The sequence below is a fragment of the Syzygium oleosum genome, unplaced genomic scaffold (genome assembly GCF_021117445.2).
Source record: "Syzygium oleosum isolate NSW1041296 unplaced genomic scaffold, Sole_v2.1 Sole_v2.39, whole genome shotgun sequence".
NCBI lineage: Eukaryota > Viridiplantae > Streptophyta > Magnoliopsida > Myrtales > Myrtaceae > Syzygium > Syzygium oleosum.
The window spans coordinates 1,598,953-1,622,407 of NW_026607523.1; the positions used below are offsets into that span (position 1 = coordinate 1,598,953).

The 23,455-nt window shown below is 40.9% G+C and overlaps 2 protein-coding genes and 1 pseudogene across 3 annotated transcripts; 1 reads left to right on the forward strand and 2 right to left on the reverse strand.

Annotated features, from left to right (window-relative positions):
- Positions 1 to 798: 798 nt before the first annotated feature.
- On the forward strand, positions 799 to 2,376 carry LOC115691949 (uncharacterized). The gene is made up of 3 exons (XM_030618700.2): positions 799 to 895; positions 1,013 to 1,106; positions 1,357 to 2,376. The coding sequence occupies exons 2-3, from the start codon at positions 1,097 to 1,099 to the stop codon at positions 1,923 to 1,925; spliced, it is 579 nt and encodes a 192-aa protein (XP_030474560.2). The 5' UTR covers positions 799 to 895; positions 1,013 to 1,096; the 3' UTR covers positions 1,926 to 2,376.
- Positions 2,377 to 2,937: 561 nt separating this feature from the next.
- LOC115691950 (probable aquaporin TIP-type) lies at positions 2,938 to 4,457 on the reverse strand (annotated as a pseudogene).
- Positions 4,458 to 5,926: 1,469 nt separating this feature from the next.
- Positions 5,927 to 12,582, reverse strand: LOC115691952 (phragmoplastin DRP1E). Of its 2 annotated transcripts, none has more exons than XM_056305818.1 (15): positions 12,437 to 12,582; positions 11,953 to 12,016; positions 11,712 to 11,819; positions 10,613 to 10,714; positions 9,913 to 9,963; positions 9,766 to 9,827; positions 9,133 to 9,210; positions 8,966 to 9,043; positions 8,541 to 8,735; positions 8,342 to 8,461; positions 8,192 to 8,262; positions 7,357 to 7,582; positions 7,225 to 7,275; positions 6,778 to 7,149; positions 5,927 to 6,166 (listed from the first exon to the last, which is right to left on the reverse strand). In XM_056305818.1, exons 1-15 carry the CDS (start codon positions 12,578 to 12,580, stop codon positions 6,038 to 6,040), a joined length of 1,851 nt encoding a protein of 616 aa, XP_056161793.1. In that variant the 5' UTR covers positions 12,581 to 12,582; the 3' UTR covers positions 5,927 to 6,037. The 2 variants fall into 2 exon arrangements, with proteins under 2 accessions (XP_056161793.1, XP_056161792.1); XM_056305817.1 differs by having other exon boundaries at positions 8,966 to 9,030; positions 9,120 to 9,210.
- Positions 12,583 to 23,455: the final 10,873 nt, after the last annotated feature.

The following is a 23,455-nucleotide window of genomic DNA, read 5'->3' on the forward strand; positions in this document are numbered from 1 at the left end:
TCATAACTAATATCTTGATGCAGTAATTTGTTAACCAATAGTTATTTGATTGCGGTAGATTATAGGGAGGCTCGTCTAACTAATATCTTGGGTTCGTTTGTTTGAAGGAAAACTATTTTCGAGAAATTATTTTTCGACTTTACGGTGTTTGGATGATGAAAAACTAATCGATTGACGAGAAACGTTTTTTTGATGGATTGAAAACAATAAGCTTAGTTTTGGGAAAACGACTTCCGATTCTAGTAAGAAGGAGATCACTTTTCCCAAAACACCAAGCAAATGAAAAACTGATTGTTTTCCATGAAAATGATTTCCATAGATAATATTTTCCTTTATCACGAAGTTTTCGGCGAAACAGACGCACCACCCATCATTTGATCTATAGATGTAGTCGTTACCGTAACTTATAGAAACAACAAAACGAATAGAAATATATCAAGACCGCGCCGCCAGGGGTGGGGCCACAAAACAAGCACGAGCAGTCAACGGTGGTGGTGGTGCCGCCGCCGCCGCCGACGGTATATGCTCGGACGAGAAGAGGGTCGCCGGAGACGGTCGTCGACTGGGGGGGTCATCCGCGACGGCCCCGCCGCCGATGGAGGAGCTCGAAGGGGGGGAGGGGGAGGAGAAGGGCCGAGCCCCTCTTTATTGGGCCAAAAAGTTTGGGCCGCATAGCCCACCGGGCCCAATAAACAGAACAAGCGTCACTCATGCGCTCTACCTATCTCACTTGACTCTTTCCTCTTTTTTCTTTTCTTTTTTTTTTTTGGGGTTATTTTCTCTCTCTCAAATCTCAGCTTCGACCATTCCAACCCCCCTCTCTCTCTCTCTCTCTACCCTCGCCGTTGATTCGCCGAAACCCTAGCTCCACCTCGCCGGAGATACCGATCCGCCGGTGAGTCCATCTCTTCTTCTTCGGAGGCTGTTCCGTTTCCTCTCAGCTCGGCTCCTGATGGACGCGCGTGCGGGAGGGGGGCTCTGACGTTTTCTTTCTTGGTTTTCTCGTGTTCAGATGACCGTGCGATTAGCGAGAGCTGAGGATTGAGCGGGGGGGCGGGCGGCGGCGGCTTGGCCTGGCTTTGGATTCGTTCGCCGGATGGAGGGAGGTAGCGTCTCTAGACTTTTGCTTGTTCCGGTACTGTTCATTTCCTTACCTTTACTGTGTATTTGGCTTTGCGAAACGACGTTGCTTTGCGAACTGTGAATTAGGTCCCCCATATGCGTTGCCTTGTGCCCCCGACGACTGAATTTGATAACTGGGGTCGGAAGTAGGAGGAGTTGTGTGGGGGGCGGGCGGCGGGGCGGTTCGCTTGCTGCTCGAATGAGCTAATGCATCTTGGTCTTCTTTTGATTTAGTTGTCAGGTCTGCATATGTTCGGCTCGGCCTCAGGGGCATTACGGGACCTTTGCAGTCGCGCTCGTTCCAGCATGATTTTGTCCCCAGGGATCCCAATGCCAAGCCTAAGAGGTATAAATACCCGGCTTTTTATGATCCGTACGGCCCTAGACCTCCGCCCTCGGATAAAATCATGCAGCTTGCCGAGCGCATTGCTGGAATGACGCCCGAAGAGCGTGCCCAAATTGGGCCTGCTCTTCAGGAGAGACTAAGGCATCCCAAGATGCAGACGATCTCTACCGAAGGCATGGACGTAGGCCCGCATGGAGGAGCGGGCGCAGGATCCGCCAAGGCCGAGGAGAAAAAGGCGGAGAAAACAGCATTCGATGTGAAGCTGGAGAAATTCGATACGGCCGCAAAGATTAAAGTGATTAAAGAAGTCAGGGCATTCACCAATTTGGGGTTGAAGGAGGCTAAGGACCTTGTCGAGAAGGCCCCTGTTTTGCTTAAACAGGGTGTCACCAAGGAAGAGGCAAATGACATAATGGAGAAGATAAAGGCTGCTGGAGGAGTTGCGGTGATGGAATGAGAGCTCCAACACGGAACCACTGTCGAGAGCTATATTATGGGTAAAGTAACTCACATGAACGACTTTATGATTTTTGGACCTTTTGTTGAGATGGTTCTTGACAAATTACAGCCATCTGGTGGAGTTGAGAATTGCGGGATGGCATTCGAGTTACATTCATCTGAATACTTAGCTGGAACTTGCTATACAGATGGAGTAATTCGCTTGAGTTTTGGTTTGAACATGTTGTAAAAGTCTTGATGAATTGTTTTAAGTTTCTTGCTAAATGAGCAAAAAGGTGGGTTGCTGGTGTCGTAATAAAGAACTGTTGCTCCTGGGGCTTGATTGGAACCAACACATTCTACAGTCATGGATGTCTACGAGGTATACATTTTCTTGCACTGATAATGATGCTGGAATTGTGTAAACAATCTTTGTCGGATTGATGAGATCAAATGCACTTCTTTTTCCTCATCTCTTTGGGAGAATTAGCATTGTGTTTGCCATTGGTATGATGAGACGGTGACAGATATTATATTCTTGCAAGTGGATTGTGCTCTCAGTGATGTTTTCAGATGAGCTGTGGCATAGCCAGGGTCGTCTGCCCTCTCTTGTGGCTTGGTGAGGGTCGTCGGCCCTTGTCGAGGCCCTGGCGAGGACAGGGCAGCTGCGCCTTGTATTTACACCGGCATGGACCTGGTGCGCGCCGGAATAAGCTGGTTTAGTAGTAGCGTGCCTGTTGCCTCGACCTGATGTGCTGTACATGTGCCCTTTCATTGTATAAACTACTGACTATAGTGGACGACTCTGTAATGTTATTTCCACATCTTCTTTTCACCTCGCGACGGGTGATTTGACATCTTGACGATTCAAATTGGTTAAGAGTCTCCGTTTATTTCGTGTGAAATGAATGATTTGAAAAATACTTTTGCAAAAATAATTTCTTGTAATGCTTACAAAAATGAATGAATGAAAAATATTTTCGTTGTCCACGAAGATGTTTAGAGATAAATTGTTATCGATAATGAAAATATTTTTCATTGACTTATTATTTCAAGCGATCATTTTTAGGTGAGTATTTTTCAAATCCTTCATTTTTCGCTGAACAAATAGAGCATGTTAACAACTCAGTCACTACAACGTAGTGGAAGGCTCGAGATTCACTCAAGTTCGTGCGTGAATGACATTAGACAAGTCTCGGATGTAAAATTTGTGTAGTATGAAGCGGTTAATTCAAGGTTGAGATGTTGTGCTCATGCTACGGGTCGCGACGCTAGGACACCCAATAAAAGAAGCAACGGTAGTTTAATCTGAAGTGATTTTGCTGTACACTTGTGATTTATTAACAAGAGCAAGCCCACAGAAGCAACAAGCAAAACACACCGTCACGAACAACAGGAAACCCAATTGCTGAAACTTAAAACACAGAGCACAAGAGTTTTGTCTCTCTCAAGCATAGTCCCGAGAAGGGGGTACTAGGGCATAGGAACCAATGAAGATGTCACCGTACACGAGCCCGGCAAGCCCTCCTCCGACGAGCGGGCCGACCCAGTAGATCCAATTCTCAGAGAAGTCGCCGCTGACCACGGCAGGCCCGAAAGAGCGGGCGGGATTCATGGACCCGCCGCTAAACGGGCCAGCGGCCAGGATGTTGGCGCCGATGATGAAGCCGATGGCGATGGGCGCAATGATCCCTAGCGAGCCCTTCTTGGGATCGGCTGCTGTGGCGTACACGGTGTAGACCAGTGCGAAAGTGATGATGACCTCCATAACTAGGCCTGCTATTGAACTCATGCTAGCAGCAACAGTATGGGTTGGTATGCTCTACAGTAAGGATTTGAGTAAGGATTTGAATAGTTATGTACTGGATTTCATCATTAAGCCAAATCATATTTTATACATTGATCCTAGGATTTATTTATGGTCCTGTGCAAGAGTATGTCCCTCGGCGCTAGTAACGAATTTCAGGAGGAGGCAGGCAACAATAGAACCGAGGCATTGGGCGATCCAGTAGAAGATGCCGGTCAAGATGGTGATGTTGCCTCCGACGGCCAATCCGAACGTGACAGCTGGATTCAGATGGCCACCAGAGATGTTCGCCGTGATGGATACCCCCACAAACAGTGCAAACGCATGGGCCACGGCCACCGCGACTAGTCCGGCCGGGTCCAGGGCCGCATCCGACGTGAGCTTGCCTAAGACAACACAAAACATATTCCTTCAAAAGCCGACCAATTATCGGAAACACACAATGGAACACTCAGTATATACACAGACTAATTTCTCGAGAAAGAAACTCGTATGTTTCCTCACCGGCCTTGTTTTGACATCGGTACATGCAACTTAGGGATGGAACGTGCTTAAAGACGTGACAACATCACGCGAATATGTGTCCTCAAAAAAGACGGTCAGTCATGGTGTACTTGCCATAAGCAATTGCGGACCCGACGCCGGCGAACACGAAGAGGAGGGTCGCGATGAACTCGGCGAGATAACATCTCAGAGACCCCACGCTGAAGGAGTCCCCAAGCTACCAAAAGCTAGCTTCACCATGTTTGCTCAAATCAAAAACTATACCAACCACTCATGAGAGAGAACTCGCTCAGTTATGCTTGACAGTAGCAAGCCTGTGCTTCAGTCCGATGAGGAAGACGCACATATATTCTCGTCCTGATAGCATCCTTTTGAATAGTGGTCTTCTTATTTTAACTTATTTTTTAATCTTTCATTAGGCTAATTGAGTATATATTAGCTAGAGATGAAGGAGGGCCACAGCCGGCATCGGCCACGGGACCCAGAAATGCAAATGGCACGCCGTGGTTGGGTGCCGACCAACCGCCGATGAATTCTCAATCATGTAATAATTGGTGATTATGGGCATAAAGACAACCAACTTAACTAGTAATGTACGTACAATAAGACACGTGAATTCTGGTCGCTCTTCGGGGGAGATTATTATATGCTCCGGAGGGAGAATATCCATAGAAGCAAAGGCCCCATCAACCCTAATCTTGTTCTTATGTCATTTTCCTCGGTCACCGGCGACCGGCTAGAGGTCGAAGAAGATGAAGAAAAAAAAAAGGAACAAAAAGGAAAAAATTAATAAGAAAATTTGAAAAAACAAAAATATATACTTTAAAAATTATCACGTCAGTGTTTGCCTGCCGGCCGACCGGCTAGGGTCCACGCCAGCGCCAGCTGACCAAAATTGGTCGGATAGACTGAATTGGCACAAATGCAAAAGGTTTAGAACTGAATTATCACAAAAAAAGGTTTATGACTAAATTGACACAATTGCAATAGGTTTAGGACTGTTTTGGTAATTTTCTCCCAAATTGGTGTCAGACTTAGTTATTTTTCCTTTAAATCAAAATTAGTAGGCTTGGCGAACTATGGTTTGCCCAAAATGGCAAATTGGTTTGGAAAGCTAGAGCTCCACTATCATTGTGGATCTGAAGTAGATCCAATTGCACCTATGACAACTTTTATGTATTTGGCTAGGTGAAGAAGTATCGGTTCCCTAAAATGTTCGAAGCAAAGCTGAAATAGATTTATCGAAGTAGAGCCCAACCAAATATGAATATCAGCAGGTCGACACTATACCAATTTCAACCCATTACTAGCTAGAGGAGACAACCGGGCAAGACCAGCTTTTCTACTGTTTTTTGTGAGTCTGGTTGAATATGAGTTGCCCGAAAATTTAGAGAGCCCAAGAAATTGTTGGTCTCAGTGGGCCCTGTGAACCAAAATTTTAGACCCGCCCTTTGTACCGTGTTGCGATGCGACAGTTCACCCATCGTAGAGGATGCTGCATACACAAAAGTTGTCACCAATCCAGGGGTAGCAAGGTACACGACCAGGCTTCGAATCTTTCAATCAATATACACAGACAGACGGAGCTCCTGTACAATCTAATAAACGAACTGCGCAGATACTGGGGGTAAATCACGTGCGCCGATGGTTTCGAATGTGACATGCCGGGCCATCCATCGAAAAACAATACAAAATAAGACATCTATATCTATCTATAAGGCATGTGATTGAAAGAATGAGCAAGGCTTCCTCAGTCAACAAATCGCCCATGTCTATGAATACTATTATCATACAGAAAAATTTAGTACATGTAATTAACTTCATCGAACCCACGAAACGGAATCGATCTCATCCCGTGCTGCCTTGTATAGTTCGAGCCTCTTGGCGCATTGTAGCCTCCTCTCCATCAATGCCGGGTCTTCGTCCAACATTAGACCCAACTGTTTACCCTGTGAAAGGAATGAAAACCAAAACGATTAAAAAGCAGCCGAATGCTCAAGAACACAATGTGCAGACTCTAAAGGGATTACATTCAGCCTAGACAAGTAATTCCAACTTGACAGTTATTGCACTACATGTTACACCAGCCCACCACTTGTAAGAAGTGAACGGGCTAGTAGCCCTTCCCTACAACAGCAAGGCAGCACATTATCCTAAAGAGTCAAAGACACCCATGAAAAACTAGCACACTTGCATTAATCCACCTAGGTTGACATGCTCTTTTAACACTGGTGCAGATGCTCCAGCTCCCGAAGAAATTGTCTCTACTTTTTTCCCCCTTTTCCTTCTGGATAAGGGGACACTGCTAGACCACACCATTTTGACACATTCCAAGTAAATAGCATTCGCCAGTCGTCTTTCTTCCTTTTTTGGTAGGCATACTTGAAACATCAATCACAGGAGTAACCACAGATCTGCCCTCTGGATAACTCCTCTTTTTATGTCCTATCTGTTTAAAATATTAACACATGCAACCACACAAGCAAGCAACTTGACGTCCTTCCTGTGCGTTTCTCCATGCGTGTGCGTGTAGAGAGAGAGAGAGAGAGAGAGAGAGAACCTCTTTCTGTCCTATTTGTGTGTAAAAGTGATTTAGCAAAGACTGCTTGGCCTCTCTAACTTGACAATAAACCACGGCCTTGGGAATTGTGTTCTTAAGGGTCTCAGACACCATGCCAACATAGGAAGACACATTGGAAGCTATCCTCCTGAAGTGCCCTTCTGTGTAGCGGTCCATTGTTGCTGCAGTAGCGGGATTTCCACCTTTCTCCATTTCCTGGGGAAGTCTACGAAAGAATTCCACTGTCAAGTATGAAGACTCCATATCCACTAAACGTATCACTGTCTTCTTCCCATCCTCCCGGAACCTTTCTAAAGCTTCACCAGCTGCAGCAGCAATTTCAGCTTGCAGAGTTGGGAAGCGCCTAAGCTCCTGTTTCATCAGTGACCACAATTCAACTTAATGTAAAGGGTGGGATTTGAATATAATTATGTCTCTCCAAATTACCTGTGTTTCACCTATTGACTTCCTCACGAGTTCTTTTAAAACAAAATGCACCTGTGATGTAACACTCATGAGTTTCCTAGAAGTATGAAGAATTAGAGGCACCATAAGATTCCACACAAAAAAACTACTTACAGCATCCACTGAGGCTTCAGCTGGGCCTCTAAAGTAGTTCAGAGACCCCTCAATTAAACGCCGGTAACCCTGCTCTGGAGCAATCAGGTGAGGTTGGTAACCATCAGCCTCCGACACGACCTTCTTAACATTATGAACAGAGAGATGCCGATCAAATGGAAGCTTCCTCAAAGCAGCAGGAAGCTGGTTATCAAAAACTCCATAAATACGATCACCTCCTGGTCGCCTGAAAAGGACACAGGAAACAACCAACTTAATAAGGAAATACACAACAGAGAGGACGGAATGAATTTAAGCTTCATGAAATTATTTAATATATGAAGGAACATTCTATTGATCAGCATTTAAAAGTTTCCACTCATAAAAGAAATAAGTAATTTCTAGTTTTTGTCACCAATACAATTTTAGCTAACAATTAATGAGTTACGAATACACCCACGTTCCCATTTACAACAAAAGATCACAGTTGAATATTATCACTCCGTGACCATACTCCATAAACACCCGCATTTCCCAAGTTAACAAAAACATGTACTATGTAAAGCTGAGCAGCTCCAGAATGTCGAGGAACGATATTTTCCTATTAAACTATCACTCCATGACCATAATCCAATTATATATTATCCACAAAACAGCTGCGTGCAACTTGACAGATGAAGTACAACCAACAAACCAATAATAATTTTAATAAAGAAAAGTTCGGTCATTGATACCAGTTTTTTCCATAGAAATTACACAACCAATCATAAAGTATAACAAAAAAGCATAAAGGTTATTCAACCACCAAATGTCATCAATCTGGATGGAGCAAGAGATAAAAAGTGAAGGAATTTACCCTCCATCCAGATGCTCTTTAAAGATCCTGTCAAATGCACGACAAAGCTCCAAGATAGTGTACAATTGAGCCTACAGAAACAGAGTTCAGTTAAATACAGCGTAAGGAGCACCAGTTTAATCAATAATTGCACATTTACACAATACTCACCCCAGCATCGACTGCAATGGGCCTGCCAAGATGATCCATTTCTGATTCAAGTTCATCAATGCTCTTATTAATCAAGGATGTAATACTCGGTATCCGTGCCCTAATTACAGACTCCAGGTGCTGAATCAAGATCACTTTGTTACAAATAAATCCTTCCAAAGTAATAGAACTTCCATGATGATGCAAATAGTGGTCAAACCTTTGACAGGAGCTTTGCAAGATACTCTGAACCCATTTTGCTCGCCAAGTGTCCATAATCAGGACTTGTTGCAAAATATTCACGCTCCTTGCGCCTCGCAATAATCATATCCACATTTTTATTGATATCAGCTTGCGATCGATTCACAATACCAACCCAAGGAAACTGCAGCCGGTAAGATCTTCCTTCGAGAACCTGAGTGCAAAAAGTGCACATAAGAAAACATGTAGGTGGTGATGTTTAGCCCCAAAAAGGGGTGCATGTAGCAAAAGAAATTGCATACAGAATATTCCAAAAGACACAGGCACACTCACGCATACACATGCCCAGGGGCAGAGACAGGCCCATGTGTGCATACAAGCACACACAGACACAGACAGACACGCACAGAGAGAGAGAGAGAGAGAGAGAGAGAGAGAGAGTACATCCAGAGCATTAGTTCCTTTGTCCATCAAATCCAGCTTAGTCAAGACTCCAAATGTCCGTTCACCTGATGAAAACATCTTTGTGAATTATGACTAATAACATCCATATCGGGAAAAAAAATTTAGTAACTGTCACCAGACAAGCAGACCATACCCATCGGATCCACCTCCCTGGCAAGCTTGATCGCATCTGAAGTGGCAATATCCTGATTCGCAGGAGATATTGCTAGTATGATGCAATTAGGCTACAAAAAACACAAGTCTAATCATATATTAAGCATTAGTGCAGAAGCATTAACTTTATAATCATCTCCATCTCAGCTATTTTCAATGCCCAATAAACATGCCAAAAATATGAAAACAAGTCAATCCAAAGATTTGAACAAAAATGATCTACAACTGCTTAATTCATCATAACTCTGATCAAGCTGTTTCACAAAGAACATATTCACTTGTATATACATAACCAGTTCCCATAACATAACCTTGAGTAAATAAAGCAAATAGAACCTGAAACTCTTATATTCTAACTCCTGAACAAGTTACAAGGCAAACCAAAACTGCTTCCCCAAAATTATCACATCCTTTTGCGGGTGCTTTTAACATTAGCTACAAACCTGACGATGTGCGTGCACTGGAAAGAAAAACTAAGACAGCTAATATTTTCCTTCAACTCGATCAAAAGTTATGCCCGATAAAACAGCCGTATACATTGCATAGCACAATACAATATGGTCATGACCATTTGAAAACTTCAAAGTAAACATAGTGCATCTAAAAAATTGGCAACATCTCATTACCTTGTCAACATATGATCGAACCATGTTTTCAATGTCTTCAGCAATAGTTTCAGGCTGTCCCTCTGAAGAGGAAAAATCTCTCTTAAGTACAAGGAAAACATATTGGGTAAAAATTTAATGCTAAGTTAAACTAAACAAGAAACATACCCACAGCAACCTTCGTTAAACCAGGCAAATCAACCAGGGTTAAGTTGACAACTGCAGAAAAGACAAAAACAAGAAGTTCAAGAGAAGCAGATAAGATAGAGTTGCAATCATGCCAAATTTAAGAAATAGATTTATCAGAAACACAATTAGCAATTGTATCATACCCCAAAAAGAGCAAATAGAGGCTTAATAACTAAGAAATCATATCTAAAGGTTAAAAATAAACGTGAATCGGTCATTTTTACATACAAAACTGGAAAAACACAAAACCTACATTTTGCCTGATCAATTAGATGCAACTCAGTCTTTTTCTCTTAGTATAGAAAAGAAAAAACCTGCATTTTGGGACGACGACAACATTCAATCCTAAAAAGGAATGTACATCGGCAGTCAACATAGCATTTTGAATTACACAGTTAGATAGCAAGAAATTAATTATAGGAGGAAGAAACAACAAAACAAATGATCAACGGAATAACATCTTGTACATCATTTCAAGAACAAAATACGAAAATAAAACCAGCAAGCAGGCAACAAATACTAAAGCTAAAGAAACCACACAAAAAAAAAAAAAAACCCATGTTTTATCTCTTACAACCACAAATAGGACCTAGTGCTGCGAAATTCTACGAGTGCAGCATAATGAAGAAATACAGCAAAGTATCTATTGCAACTTGCAAGAACGCAAGCTCAAACATACCATTTGGAGAGTATATACTAAGATGAATTGGAACAGGAGATATCTGCTTCGACCTCCCAGTAACCCTGTCAGTTTCATCCTGAATTTCCTTCCGGACGAGGGCTGAAATTACAAGACCAATTATGGAGTCAGGATAAGAAATAGAGCAACAAACAGGGAGGAAAATCATGATTTTATCAATGGATGGGCAGAAACTGGAAGATGACACTAAAAATAGTAATGCGCACAGAATAAAAGGTCCATCCTTATATGTTCATTCTAAATGGAGCACGAGAAATGGAGAATATTATGATATAAACATGTCGCCTAAATCATTTTAAAATTTCAAGCAGACATAAAACAAGTTACAAATCAATCCATGCGGAAAATTGTTAGAAAACAGGAGTGGCATAGCTCAACTACTTTCACTTAAGGTCTAGGTAAGAAAGCGCAATCAGTTCTGGATAAAAAAGACCAATTTTAAGGGGGGGTCACTGTCCCCACACTATTGTCCTAAAAGATGTCACTCGGGAAAGATGACTGAACAGAGAGCGATTCCCATTTTAAACTAATAAAGCACAAATATTCCCGAGCTATGCTAAACACAATGGAGGACTGTCAATGGAACCAGCAGCTAGCGAATTTCAATAATTGCCAGAGTGCACCAAAACTTGCGACAGATTAGAAAATAGAGACAAGGACTCCAATCTTCTCTCATACTGGCTCACAGTCTCACTTCTACGTGACACCAGAAACAGATTGTAGCTCCAACGGTAAGACAAGGTATGAAACGACTTTGTGGAGGCAAAAAAAAAAAGGTAGAAAGGACAACTAAGCTATAGTAGTCCTTTGTAAACAAGACTCAGGGATTTTATCGGCCGGAACTCAAAAAAATACCAAGTCCTAAATAGTCATTTCAATATTAGTTAGAGAAACTTTGTCCTCAATAATTGGATAGTTACTCTTCACATGTTGCAAATTAGGGGCACTTTATCCATCAACGCAGTTCAACGTGCTGAACTGAGGGCAAAATTGATTCGGTACCCCAGAAACGAAGACGCAACCAAACCAAGTACATTACATTGATCAAAATTGAATCAGAAGGCAAAACAGTCTGTACCGAAATCAGAAAATCTCCTCTTGGGCAGATGAAGGAACTCTGCATATTCCGGTGCTCCATCTTCCGTCTTGTGAAGCTGCAGGACCAAAGGCCGCCTCGTCACGATACCTGCCCATCATCGCAAAAAAAGAAAAAAAACAACAACCCTCAGCAAACAATCAGACAAAGACCCGCCTGCTAATTCGTATCGAATGTCCCGAATCGAATCAAAACGGGGGGCCGAATGTTTCGACCGACGTACCAGATCCTCGGGGTAGAAAGTCTCTGCCCACGATGCTCTCGAGAACCGAAGATTTCCCCGAACTCTGCACTCGAAAACGCAAATTGAACAACCGGTCAGACAATCAGTCCCCCCTCCCTGAGTCGAACTTCCATGACCCAACAGTTAAACACTCGTCCGCCAAGAGAAAACATTCCCCACTCGACATCAATCGTGAGCACATCTAAGCTCTCGCAGATCCATCGTGTTTTGCTAATTTAGACTTGACTATACCCTGTCAAATCCCTCGCTTTCTCTCTCCTCCCTTGTTAAAAAAAAAAAAAATTGGATTTCCCGTTTCGCAAGTGGCTCGCGAAATTGACCGCCCCCGTCTTCCCTCTCTCATCATAAAAAATAGAAAGAGACATTCCTCCTGATTCTCCTCCGCCAAAAAAAAAACACCATAACCGATTTCCCGAAGGCCGAGCGCGAAGAAATCTAGAGAGAGAGAGAGGGAGGGAGGGACCTGTCCGCCGACGACGGCGACGGAGGGGAGCGCCTCCCAGAGCGAAGAGAAAGCGCCGTTGTCCCCGCCGCCGTAGTCGCCGAGCGCCGTGCAAGCTCGCTGGATCCGATTCACCAGCCCGATCAAGCTCTCCATCGTCGCCATCGCTACCCCACCCACGCCCACCCACCCACACCAACCTCCCTCCCTCCTTCAACACCGAGCTAAGCCCCGAACTCTACCGCCACCAGTACTCCTCCAGAAGCCAAAACCCTAGAGCTCGCGCGGACGTGGAGAGAGAGAGAGAGAGAGAGGAAGGAGAAACCGGAGCTTTGACTTGAGAAGAACGCGAAGAGAGAGATGGCGCTCGCGTGGAAGCCTCTCTCTCTTTTGTCGGGTTAGCTGGCGGCGGAACGTCACGGGGCGGTGCCGGGTGATATAATGCGCCGGGGTGCGCATTTTCGGAGTGGGTGGGGGGGCTGGGGTGGGGCCCGATCCGGTGCGGTCGTCCCCACCTGGGAGTGGTGGGGGGGCGGTGGAATCGTCGTCCGCGTTTTTGCCCCCTTTTTGAATTTTTGAACCGGGCAAAATCGTTCGGGGGCGCGTGGGGTCCACAACCACAAGCTTTGCTGATTTTTTGACTAGACAACCGTTGCCCGTCCGTAACGGATCTCTTGCTATGTAAATTAAATTTGGAATTGAAAAAAAATGAAAAGGGGTAACTACGCGGAAGGTGCGTGCTTGAACTTTTGGCTCAACGCGCGACGTTGTTTCTTAAACTATATTAATTCGTTCAATGTGATTCTCTAACTTTATCTTAATGCTCAATATGGTCGCGAAACTTTTAATTTATTCAACACGCATCCATGAACTTTTGATTCGATGCGATCCATGGATTTTTGTACGTTGCTCAATTTAATTGAACGCATGAAGATGCTCGATGTGAATAAATTAAAATTCAGATTACGTCATCGAGAATTTTCAATTTTGTTCAACATGATCCATGAACTTTTTGGTTCGATGTGATCCATGGACTTTCGGTACGTGTTCAATTTAATACACGAACTACATGAGAATGTTCGATATTGAATAAATTAAAAATTCAGCGATTACATTGACATTAGGTTTAAAGTTCGGAGACAACGTTGAAGAAATTAACAGTTCAGAAATCACGTTGCATATTAGGTTAAGGTTCTGGACAGGTTAAAATGCAAAAGTGGAAAATTGAAATTGGAAACTTTTTTGTTTTTTGGTCAATGAAATTGGAAAATGGAATTATTTTTTTTTTTTTGGAGCCGGGAGCCGTCAAAGTTGAGCGGCTGAGAAAGAACGGTCGTGACCAAGAACAAAAAAACAAAAGAGAGAGAACGGTCGTGAGTTCATTGGTCCAGCCAAGCCAACGGGAAGGAAGCTGAGGAATATTGTTTCTTTTTCATTTTATTTTTTTTTGTAATTTGTGGAAACTTAGGTACATATATAGCTTCTAGAACTATGCTAATTCATTTTTTTCTTCCCAATCTTGTCCCTACACATAGTTGTGGACCGACCTTAGATTTTTCCTCTCTTTTTTTCTTTTTTTGCTTAATGTAAATCTTACGACTTACTCCTGGAATTTTGACGGCACTCAAAAGGTTAACACGTAAAGCCGCGTATTTATTTTCGTAATTTCCTAGAAATTCCAATAATATTGTTAAGCTTTTTTTTTTGGCCGGAAAAAAAGAATCATTTTCGCTTTTTATTTAAGTCCAAGCAAACATGCTCTGAATTTATCCTGGAGTCTATTGTGCTTGAAATTTGTAACGTGTTTAATTTCTCTTTACAACACGTATATGTTGGATGATGGCAATTCTAGCTGCACATTAAGTTCACAAGAATAGTAATTGTTTTCTCTAGCAGTTCCTGATGAAAAAATTATTTCCTCGTTTTATAGTTTCTGTCCCATCAATGTCCGAAAAAACCAGTGAGTTCTGTCGTGCTTGCATTGGGCGAATCTTTTCTTTTTTCTTCTTGTTGGTCGAGAATAAAATAGGCCTAATTAAAATTTAAAAAAAATACCAACTTTACCTTGAGCGACAATTTTGGCTCGAATTTTTTTTTTGTCTCATAAAAAATTACCAACTTTCACTTAAATCTCAAATCTGATCCGAACAATTCGAAAATTTCACATCATGGGGGTCAGATTTGGGACTACAGTAAAGTTTGTGCTTTTTATTGAGACAAACAAAAAGTTCGAACCAAAATTGTCACTCAAGATAAAATTGGTTTTTTTCTTTTGGAATTAGCCCGAATAAAAATACTCATTTGAAAAGCTTGAGACTGTGCATACACCATGGAAGCACCCGAACATAAAAAAATCCCAAAGGGCTTGATCTTAGTGATTTGACTCCATTTCCATATGCACATCGGATTGCATTTTGAAGGAAAATTAGGGTTTCCAAAGGATTTATAGCTTCAGCTTGAGTTTGCAGGCAAATTTGATTCATATACTTTCATATGAGAAATCACGAAATCATTTACTATAATTAGCGTATATACAAAGTTATCTCAAGGTTTGTTGTCCTTGAGTTTTACGGTATGTTTAATTTCTCTTAGGAACACAGGTACTTATGGCAACTCTAGCAACTCATTTTTTGGTTTGCAGGAAACAATTATTACCTCATTTGGTTTTATTATTTTGATATTTAAAGAGATATTATAAACTTCGAAAATTCATAAGCTTGACAAACGATTTCGCTACATCAAACCAAATACATATAATATGCTTGACAACATAATCACAAATTAAACAAAAAAAAATTGATCGTTGTAAGTAATTGAATCCAGCAAAAGCTCGAAAGAATGAAGGCGGGGCAACGCAACCTCGTTGTAAGTAATTGGGCTCTAGCGCATGGAATGGGCTAGTGCTCATTTCAATTTTGGGCTGAAGGGTTTTAAAATCTGTTGATGTTTTGCTAAAAATTTGAAATTGGTTTCTCCTCTTTGTTTATTTATATATTGGTCTGTCATTTATTATTCTTCGTCTCATTTTGTTATTGTTATATATATTTTACTAGGAATGCATGTTCGCCTCGTCAGAGAAAATTATAGGTGTCAACAATCTCTCTTTTGGAAAGGCCTGAAAACCCTAATCGGGTTAATTTGGTTAGTGGGAATAATTAGGCTAATCGTCCCCATATTAACAACGTCGACAAAAACAATGTGGCAAATCAAAGTATTCCACAAGTGGGGCATATGACAAATAATGAAAATATTCGGCCCTTAGGGGTAATACCAAATGTGGTTAATGAAAGACCTTTTGGTCTACTTCCATCTCCAAATATAAGGAATGCACCCCATAGGCTTAACTTGCCAGTTGGTCATAACGTCGACAACCAGGACCTCGATCATGACCCTAGAGGGCAAGAAGGTCGGGCTTTTCCACCTATCTATCCTGAACCTAGGGGGCAAACAAGGTCAGATATACCAATTTCCAGATATTCAACAAATCGACAGGTACGATTGCATAACGAATATCTGCTGATAGAGGAATTGTTAGACCAGTATATTGAAAACTGCATTTACTTGATGTACCAATCTATCTCCTAATTTAATCCATACTTGGGCTGAGATAAAAGGACAATTCCATCCTCAATTTTGTAGGGCAATACCTGAGGCATCGATCGTTGATTTGGACAGAATCTATCAATACGATAATGAGTAGGTTGATTTATTTGTTGGTCAATTCAAGAGGGCTAGAGATAGATGCCTTACTTCACTCTCAGAGAAAGAATTCATGAGTTTGGCTTCCAGTGAATTAAAATTCAATCTTGGAGAAAAATTCAAAGGCCATAATTTTGCCGATTTATTCCAATTGGCAACGAGAGTGTTTAGAGGGTCACATGAAGACTTTACACAAAACATGCCTTTTGTGGAGAAATATGAGTCACATGATGAGTCTGACCAAGATAAAATTTGTTAAGGAAAAATCAAATTTGTTGACGACAAGAGCACATGGGATGACTCCAGATTGATGGGCCTGACCCTGGAAATGGGTACGTATTGTTTCCTCGGTTGCAATGCCCAGCATGACCATCCCCTGTGAACATGACATGTATTTAGCAAAACCGTTTCACATATGCAATTAATCTTGGATGTTTCTGTAACGAGCTCCAAACCTATAGAAATTTTCTTTGACAAAACGCAATCCACTCAGGCTCTAGAGAAGCAAGAGACCTGACATAGTTCCATATGGCAATACACAACGAGTAGACCAACAACAAAGGGGAATGAGATCACTATAGGGAGGTAAATATCGTCTGGCCTGAGAAAATCTTGACCAGGAAATAGGGGCGTCAAATGGGGGGATCGGGTCGGGTTTGGAGTGTCTGAAAGCTATAGTCTAAGAGCCAAAGGCACGAGGTTGCGGACCTTGAAAAGTTCCTCAAAATGTTCATATACCCACTGTAGGGTTTCTCAGGTGCTAAAAACGCAGCGGAATCTATAAATCGAAACCCTAGATAGGATCATGTGTATATTGAAATTTAAACAGAAGTTCGACACGTGCCTTTTACGGATCAAAAGTAAATTGACAATCGATTGTGTCCGGATTAGCGCCCAAGTGTTGCGCCTCTACCGGTATCCACACACACGAATGAAAGTCTCCAACGATCCAAGTGCTAGCTAAAGATCTTGGACTTCTTTTTCCGATCACCTTTGATCTTCGAGACTCTCTCAAAGATCTCCGAACAGAGAACGATTCTCTTCGTATTCTCTTGAAGGCGTTTTTCTCTTTCTTAGGGTTTTTTTGTCACCCACATGCTATATATATATATATATATACATACATATATATATATATCCTCATTATCTACGCGAATTAAAGAAGTGGGGCGGGCGATTTGGGCCCGCCAAACTGTCCACCTTCAATCGTACGTTTAATCGTTATCTCATAACGTGCACGACTGCGTAGATAAATAGGAGAATAAATTAAAATCTACTTTTTATTTTAAGTAGATCCCGCCACGAGAAAATATTAACTCGGTTCGCTATTGTGTGCGACCTGTAGAGATCACTAACACCCACCACAAAGCACATTGCCCTAAGCTTATTTTCTTATGAAGGTTCAGTATAGTATGCTCTACAGAGCAGATCTATGAGTTCTATGAGGAAGGTGTTTTCAGTCGGAAGTCATTGTTGAGGAAGTGTCTTTGAAAGGATATCAGTAGTGTCCCCTGTTCATATCCAAAACAAGGATCTCACAAGTTCAACACTATGCACGGTAAAGCCAAAATTAAAGAAAATATATGCATCTCGAGAAAATGAAGCAGATGAAAGGCACTGGAAATAACATGACACCCTCGAACGAGCATAAAGTATCACATTCCTAAAATGAATTTGTTCTAAACCTTCATCGATTTTATAGATTCTGTTTGCAGCAGCAGTAGTTTCAAAAGAAACCAGCAACAAGAGAACAAAGGTTTCTTAGGACTCAAGAGATGAACTGAATTTTCTCCACCAGCGCATTTGCGCAGGACTAAAAAATAACCAATTGAGAAAGGATAGATTTCATAGCAAACACATACCAAACTCTACATCTTTGAATGGACTTCCATTAGCGAAAATTACATTCTCGCCACTGATAGAAAATGCTTCTTTAGGGTTACATTCAGTTGGAGAATGTATGAGAGACAGAGAGACGTAAGAAGGTGGGGCATTAGAAGAATCAATACCATTTTTGTGTAGGTTTTGACATTGTGAATAGAACCAGTCAATCGATCGGATGTTGAACCTTTCATGGCCTCTAGTGACTAGAGCAACGCGTGACGATAAGATAATACTATAGAACCAGTAAGTTAGCATCTCAGTAAACAAAAGATGAATCTTTCTGCTTGAAAAATTCAGGTTGTGTTCTTGTGACTGTCAATTATAAGAACCTACATTTTATTTGTTAAAAGAAAGTGGGTTAAGTACATATTTAGTGCTTTAAGTTTCAGCTTTTGTGCAATTTTTGTCATCTAACTTCTCTTTTGTTCATTTCTAGCAAAAAAACTTCTCTTTTGTTCAATCGTGCTCTTTAACTTTCTTGATTTCTGTGATGTCATCCTATAAGTTTAATTTTGTGCAATTAAGTCTTCTCTTAATTTGTGCAATAAAATCCTTCCATCAAACGCTTAAACTAAACCGTCAAGTTTATTAATGACGTGTGATACTAATTTGACGCCAAAATCACATAGAAGAATGTGAGAAGCAAGAAAACAGAAATCCTGATTTGACAATATTAGTTATAGTGGGTAAACAAAGCACTTGATTGAACAAACCAAGAAAGTTACGGGACTTGATTGCACAAGCAAAACTTCGGAGGACCAAATTGCACAAATTCAGAAAGTTAGATGACATGATTGCATGAAATGAAAGTTAGAAGACCAAATCGCACAAACTCTAAAACTTAGAGGACCAAATCTGTAATTAACCCAAAAAAAAATTGAGTATGCGGTCCCTTTCTCTCTCACCCCTTTCACAACCAACTGGAAAGGATCTAAAAGGTTCCAAAAGAGGCAAACCCGTTGGAGTTACTTTATTCCAGAAGGCACTTCATTTCTCTCCTTCCAAATGACACCAAAAGGGGACTGGATTGCATTCTCTTACTTTGAAACCATTAGAGTATGATCAAGCTAGAGTTCCTGTCTCTTGCAGACCTTGCCACAACCCAGCTAATGCATAATGGCCATATTGAACTCCAAAGTTTTTTAACCTGTTGGCAATTAAGGAGAAACGAAAAGATACAGATTCTGCTTTCTTGGATACAAAGAGACCTCCACCACACCAGCACCCAACCCTTTCTGTTTAGATTTTTCTGTGGTTAGGACTCTCTTCCAAGCACTCTCCCACCACAAAAGGCTCGCCATTGCAGTTGCTTTCGATTTTCCTATCGAAAACGCAGGGTGTATCCCTGCGGCTTGACTAATCCCCACAGATACATACAAACCGTTTCGTGCCGTCTCGTGCAGGTATATGGGGTGAGGCTCCAACCACAGAGTGGCGGACGTGGCCCCCACTATTGATATGAGAAGATGACGCCATGATTTGGACTTGGATCTGTTAGCTCCAAACTAGGTGCTTAACACTCGACCAACCCCTTGGAGGTTAAAATGCTTTCTTTCTCCTGGTGTAATTTTCCAAGGGAAAGGATTCCCAGTTATGTTGAGTTCATGGAGTAGCTGCTGTAAGCCATCCATTTCACTTCTACTGACAAGCCATACGGACGTATCCTCTTTTCTGTTAAAACTGTGAGAATCATAAGGCAGGTCGAGCATTGTGAGGTTGTGCTTTTTATTTTTATTTTTGCTAGAGAAGGAAATGAACTGTGCCAAAATCCAAAATATGAGTATAACATGATGTCCACCCCTTTCATCCTTCTAAAGGAGAATTATGCCCCAATAGCTCAAGTTGAATGAATGCAAGAAATCTTCCGTGTATAATACCCCCTTCTGAATCTAGTTATCCAATCACCTTAACGAGTGCCGAATTTCATCATTAAGAGACTCTTCAGAAGCTACTTACGTAGGATAAAAGATGCCACTTGCCAAGAAGAGCCTTATTGAACTGTTGCAATGATCTCATCCCCAGATCCTATGTCAAAACTGGCTGCACTCCCAGATTTGAATTACTAAATGATATTTGAACTCGACTTCTGTATGACCCCAAGAAAACTCTTTCAGACACTTCCTAATCTTAAAACCACTAACTAGGCATAGGAAGAAAGACATATAATGAGGAGGCAGGTTCCTGCTCAGTGGATTTCTGTGACTTGAAACCCGAAACCAAACCTAAACAGTTTCCAGCTATGCTGCTTTGCTTTTGAAGTTTAGTACTGTAGGGCTACAAACTTCCATGCCCCAGATGTTTGAATGTTATGCTGACGGCTCCAAAGCAAGCTGCTATTGTCCCACTTAGGACACGGGGGCTCCAAAGTCGAGCTCAAAGGTCCTTGTGCTGGTGCAACTTGCAAGTAAAAGTGACTTGTCAATCGAAAAGGAATTGTGTTCACATGAGCTGCTGCGCAGAAAAGTCAACAAACGCTATTTAGCAACCCAATCGAGAAGGAAACATATTGCCGACGGCACAAGTCGACTGTTTTACATGATATTTTCAAACTGGACAAAATGACTTGTCCAGTCTACAAGTAATCAATAATGTAATTGATGATGAGATAGATTTCCATTGACCATATAGTCATCCCATTGCCGTGGATCCATCATCAGTTTTGGCTGTTAGAAGAAGCAAGTAGAAGTTCTTCCTATCTATTCACGGAAATTTCTAAGATACACCGATATACCATATCCCCATTTTTTTACAACCGCTTTAAGCTTGGTTACGGCGATCGGCCGTATCGTGACAAATTGATTTTACGACATGTTATGACATTATTGTACCTAATTATGATTTACGACGACACGTCGTAATGTTGTGTGGGACACCTGAAATGCCGTGAAAGTGCCCCCCACTAGTTGTCCACCCGCAGCAAATCCATACTTGCATGGATCATCTATATAAAAACTATATTATATATATATTTATTTATTTATTTATCACAGCACAACTATATTTATCATTGCCCATAGACTTTACACGAGATGGGGACGAACAAGGTCCTAAACAATTACTGCTTCAAATGAGAGAGTGGAGTGTGTATACATTGAGAAAATTGTCAGAAAAAATATATTGCATTGGTTCTAATTTAGTCTTAACTTTTTTTGGATTTCAATTTAGTCATAAACCTTTTGATGTAGTGCCAATTTAGTTATTCCGACTAATTTTGGCCAGATATTGTTGACGTGAACGCTAGCTGGTCTATGTGGCTCGCCTTTGCTATCGCTATTGAGGACGAACCTCACCAGCCCTAGCCTCTGGCCGATCGCCGAGGTTCGACGACCGGCTGGAGGAAGAAGGGAGGGGAGGAAAAAAAAAGAAAAAGAAAAGAAAACTAAATAAATAAAAATTCGAAAAAATATTAAAAGTTGTCCGTATTAGCGCCGGTCGTGCCACGTAGGTCGCTCGGCATTCACGTTAGCAATATTACCGGCCAAAATTAGCTAGAATGACTGAATTGGCATTATATTAAAAGAATTAAAATTAAATTAGCACATAAAAAAATTTAGAACTAAATTGACATAAATGAAATAGGTTTATGACTTTTTCGATAATTTTTACCGTATACATATGCTGTGAATTACGTCTGGTGTCATCTATAATTTGGGTCTTTGTGCCTATTTTATAACTTTATAAAAGAAACTTATGCACGCATTAGCTGCTGCGCAGAAAAGTCAATAAACACATTATTCAATGAATAACCAATCGAAAAGGAACATATTACCAACGGCACGAGTCAACTGTTTCGCATGATATTTTTAACATGAATAAAATGAGTTGTCTAGTCTACAAATTTGTCAATAATGCATTTGATGAGTATCCCTTTGTCGTCGATTTATCTTCAATTTTTGCTGTCGAGTTCAACCTATACATTCACGGAGAATATTTAACGTACATTAGTATACCGTACCTTCAATTTTTCTGCCGATGTTTCACCCCTAGTTATGATAATTCGTCATAATGTCGTAAATTAATTTTATGACATGTCGGTGCACGTCGTAATGTTGTATGGTACATCTAAAATACCATTAGAATACCCTTTACCAGTTGTCCACCCATGGCGAATCCATATTTGCTTAACTCTCAATTTTTCCTTTTTTTTTTTTTAATGTTTTCATATTGGTGGAGAATTGGTACATAAATTGTTTTTGTTATTTTTATCTTTTGTTTTCTTTTTGTGTCAGAGTTGATAGGTGAATTTTTAAGGTTATCCTTGATCGATATTAAAGAATAAAGTCATGCTGTTGTTCTTTTTAGTTTTCAATTTTAAAACCACAATTAAAAGTTTGACTCTGCATTTAACTATTTAAGAAAAATTCTTTAGAGGTGTAATATCTCTGTGAATTTGCACCCAAATTTCCAATATGTGAAAACTATAACAATTATATGTAACATCTTATACTTGACAAATTTAACTAAATATAAAATCTATATATGCAATACTCTAACTATAAATTGACATATGTTCTGTCATTTAAAAGAATATTTCACATAAAAAATTGAGTTTTCGGCCGGCGAGTTTGAAATAAAAAGCATTTGATAAATTATTTACTTGCTCAATTCAAACCCTGATATCCTGACTCATCACCGCAAAGCATCTTTGAAAGAAGCAGACATGACTTTGAATTAGGAACCTAATCTCTCGTAATCAAGATTGGGCAAGAAGAATGCTGAACCAAATGCAGCCTCGGAGGTTTGAAGTTCGACTAGATAGAGACAACTCGAATGCCACAACACTCGACTTTGACACCTAAGCTTCTTGAGTACACGAAACAACTAAGTCCTGATGAGCATTTTGAAATTCTTTCCGGGAAGAAAATCTCAGCTTGACCTGTATTTTACCTCAAGTGCTGAGATCCTTCAATGTCAAACCACTCATCGTCAGTTAGACATCTCCTTCATATCCGATTTGAAGAGAATTGGGTGAGATTTGAGCCAAGATTTAAGGAGAAATCTCACTTTCCTCTCATTAGAACTCACAGTTCATTTTCTTTCCCTCTTCTTAGGCAAAAAGGACCATGAAGGAGAAGCTATATGGCTTATTGAAGAAATGAACTAAGGCAGGCAATGTCTTTTCCTTAAGGAATTGTGGGATTGTTTTGGTCATTTAGTTAAAAGGGATTTAATGCATAGTTGTTATCACTTGATTGGTAATGTAATGGAGTGTTAAAATTGATGGTTAGGAGGTGAAAATTGCTGTATATTACCTCTGCTGCCCAGTAGATTCCAGCAATCTTTTGGAGCATGCTAAGTGAGTTTTTATGTTTTGGGTTTAAAGTATTGTTTATTTCCTCGACAACTCATGTAAGTGAATGCAGAAGATACTTAGGACTATGTTTTGATCATTAGACTCCTGTATATGTATGATATGTTAGTTGGTGGAGATGCGTAAATTTGTCCTTTCGTATTTTA

Bases quoted from the DNA above. Each gene is read 5' to 3' on its own strand.
- LOC115691952 (XM_056305818.1), bottom strand. From the start codon at position 12,580: ATGGCGACGATGGAGAGCTTGATCGGGCTGGTGAATCGGATCCAGCGA. The intron at 11,820-11,952 runs GTACGTCGGTCG...GATGATGGGCAG, and splicing joins CTTTCTACCCCGAGGATCTG to GTATCGTGACGAGGCGGCCT. The intron at 9,964-10,612 runs GTATGTTTGAGC...TCTTTTCTGCAG, and splicing joins TAGTATATACTCTCCAAATG to TTGTCAACTTAACCCTGGTT.